At 32.8% G+C, this 3,185-nt stretch overlaps 1 protein-coding gene across 1 annotated transcript; it reads left to right on the top strand.

Annotated features, from left to right (window-relative positions):
- Window positions 1-275: 275 nt before the first annotated feature.
- LOAG_13900 (hypothetical protein) lies at window positions 276-1,622 on the top strand (the record flags this gene model as incomplete). The annotated part of the gene is made up of 4 exons (XM_003149404.1): window positions 276-481; window positions 592-702; window positions 993-1,108; window positions 1,384-1,622. The coding sequence occupies 4 exons, from the start codon at window positions 276-278 to the stop codon at window positions 1,620-1,622; spliced, it is 672 nt and encodes a 223-aa protein (XP_003149452.1).
- Between the last annotated feature and the right edge of the window lie 1,563 nt (window positions 1,623-3,185).

Here is a 3,185-nt window from a genome sequence, read left to right as displayed (position 1 = left end):
TTTCTGCCACTGAAGAACAATATGTTGCTCATCACAACTGCGTACTCAATGTCCGTTTATTTTTCGAAATCATACTAAAATTATTCGCTTATCTTAACATTTTTTTGATATAATAAAAAATTTCAAATTAAAATACTAAAAACTAGAAATTTTTACCTATATTTAATACCGTATTTTAAGATTGCTACCGTAAATCGATAAACAAAATTAGTGCTTGTGTGATACTACGAATTCAACGAGTGGTAAAGTTTTAGGTGCCAATCTTTCTTCTGACAATGTTTTTTCTGAATGGATGGAGCTTGCTAATGAACAGTGTGGATAGGCTTTGTGTTGTAGCATCCCCATTGTATTATTATACTCACAGTAAACGAATAGCTTACTCATTAATTGTCGCACAATACGCAATTACTATATTTGCGGTAACTTTTACCGCCATGGCCAGTTTAATTGAACCGATTCGATATATATCTCATTTCTGTTTGTAAGTTACAATGACCACATTATTGCATCATACAAATGATTCTACTTTCAACTTTTCGATTTTTCGTATTTTCGTATTTCTGCTAATCTAATGCGTAATGAATATTGCAGACTGCAGAACGTTTATAGCTCTTATTTTTACGTTACTCTAACATTAACGAATTCCATTACATCATTATTTAGTATTATTCTGATGGTTATTGTTGTTTTCATGCTGAAAAGGTATAGATTTAAAAATAATTATGGTTGAAAGTTATAGTTGTAGTTAATAATTATAGCTGCCATATGCAATCATGCATCTTTATTCATATCATTAATTGGCTGATGGGTTAAAACTTATGATTGTATCACGATGCTCTCCTATTTTGCTTAAGCATTATCTCGGTTCAACTGATTCTTAAATTCAGTGGAATCCGATTTGATGAATACTTAGTGAGCTATGTTGGGAAGAAATCATGATATGTCAACGAAGTCAAGTTTAAATATATATTGAGTTTTAATATCTTTTCCAGGAAATTTGGTGCTCAGTTCCTTTCACATAATTCACATAACCGCGACTTGACACGTTTTCTCGAGAATCAAAAGCGATACACCCATACAGCACTGATCTCCTGCTGTTTTACATTTTGTGTGTTTTTGCTAAATGGCTAAATAATGCATTACCATAAGCAGTTGTGAAAATAATACAGAATTGTCATGAATCCAATGCTTATGAATCAAAGCTGTTCTAAATTTTAAAACTTCGGACAATAATCCAGTTAATAATAAAACCTTTATACCACCTTTAACTTCAAAAGGATCAATCAAATATAAAAGAGGTCGGACCAACGGTGAGATCTATCTTAATTATCACCTTCCACCCCTTTTACTTTCTAACTTGTAGTTTCATCCTTCTTTTTGCAGTTCTCGTTGTGGTGCCATCAACATTGAAGTGCATTTTTGTGATGGATCGCATTAAAAGGATACCTTTGGTTGTGATGCTTTGCATATATTTGCCTCTCTTGAATTCCTTCAATATGGTAATGTTATTCATGTATCGGCAAAAGGATTTTCGGGATGCCGCAATTCATGGTTTCAAATGGCTATTGTGTCGAAAGCAGCATCACATCCAACCAGCTACCCCTGTTAGATTTGGAGAATGAACAAGTGGAACCATTCTTCTGATTGGATGAATTACCATATCGGAATTCTTTTCAAGCATGTCAAAGTACAAAGTCAAAGTACACTTTTTTTTGTCACAATGATTTCTCCAAATCGCATTTGATGTTCCTATTAAAAGCGTTTCCAATGTTATTTTCATGAAATTCGGAAGAGATTTTTTTCACTCATTTCGTTATTTCGTTATTAGCAAACTGTGCATGACATTGTATGTCTCAGTATTTTCTTCTATTAATTTAACTTGAATTGGTTTCATTTCGAACAATGCAAAAATATGGATGTTTTGATTTCATTGCGTTTTTTCCTGGAATTTGATGCATGACCTTGCGTTTGACTAAAACTTACTGTCAGTGTTTTTGATTACGGTCATTATTGCAGGGGTGAGATACTACCAGAAGTAGTCTTAGATATTTATATGTAAGGAAACAGAAATGAGAACAGTGTTGTGTTTTTGTTGCAAAATAAGGATTATTTCATGTGAATAATATTTGATGAGATAGGAAACTATTGTTGTTTAGAATAGATCTAAATAAAGGATTCATCACTTTACATACAAAATCAAATAAATCTTTCCCCATACCTAAAGAGATGTGTCAATTATTTAATTTTCATGTAAACTGTTACCTGAGAATTAATCGTGTATGCAGCTGTTGGAATACTGTGAGTATCTTATGTAAAGCTGTTGAAATATTATAGAGATCTTATATGCGGCTATTTGTATACGTAAATGCATCCACTATATAAGCTCTAGAAACTGAAGACTTGGGTACTTATCATTTACAATTAATAATATCATCGTATAACATCATCACTTTCATCGTTACTACCATTCTATTTAATCGTCTGATTTATATTCCAATCTGGTTTGAGCTGTTATTACATATCGACAAACGTTAAACTTTGTCGTCAATAAACCTTCATCAACCACCTTGCGTCCGTGTCACGCAACACAAACTTCATTGTCACTTTCCCTTCATACCAGAAACACTTTTTTTTCTCACGATAATCAAATGTAAGGAAATTCACTGTAATAGTCTTTAATTGGATGTTAAGCGGTCTCATCCTTCTTGCGGTTGTTTCGTATTTGAAGGGAATTGAAAAGGTGAAAAAGATCAACAAATGAGTGTCAGCTGATCGATAATCAAAACTGCCATTTTGAATCTTTTATTGTATCCAGTAACAGTAAAGTGTTTCCTAATAGAACTATCGTGAATAAAAAAAGCAGATTACGGCAAATGGTTATAAAATCTTAATGTTCGAATGGAGAAGCTCCAAAGCATTTTCCGCGGTCCAAATTAAGGCAGAAATAGGTCCTGGTTAATGGTTTCCGAATCTGGTGAATCCATTATTGTAAAAGTAGTCTGAACAAATCGAAGAGATGTTATCACGAATTCCGATTCGCGAGACTCCAACCATGTCCCAAACAAACATAAATTTCTTGTAAATAAATGTTAACAACAGTGTAAATCATTTAACCAATTTTCATTCTTTAAAATTATCTCCCACACGTTTCTTTTGTTATCTTTGTCTAACGGAAATCCACATCT

This window comes from Loa loa (assembly GCF_000183805.2).
Source record: "Loa loa unplaced genomic scaffold supercont3.448, whole genome shotgun sequence".
In the NCBI taxonomy this organism is placed as follows: Eukaryota; Metazoa; Nematoda; class Chromadorea; order Rhabditida; family Onchocercidae; genus Loa; species Loa loa.
The sequence above is the reverse complement of the archived record's forward strand: the minus strand, read 5'-3'. Positions and strand labels throughout refer to the sequence as shown.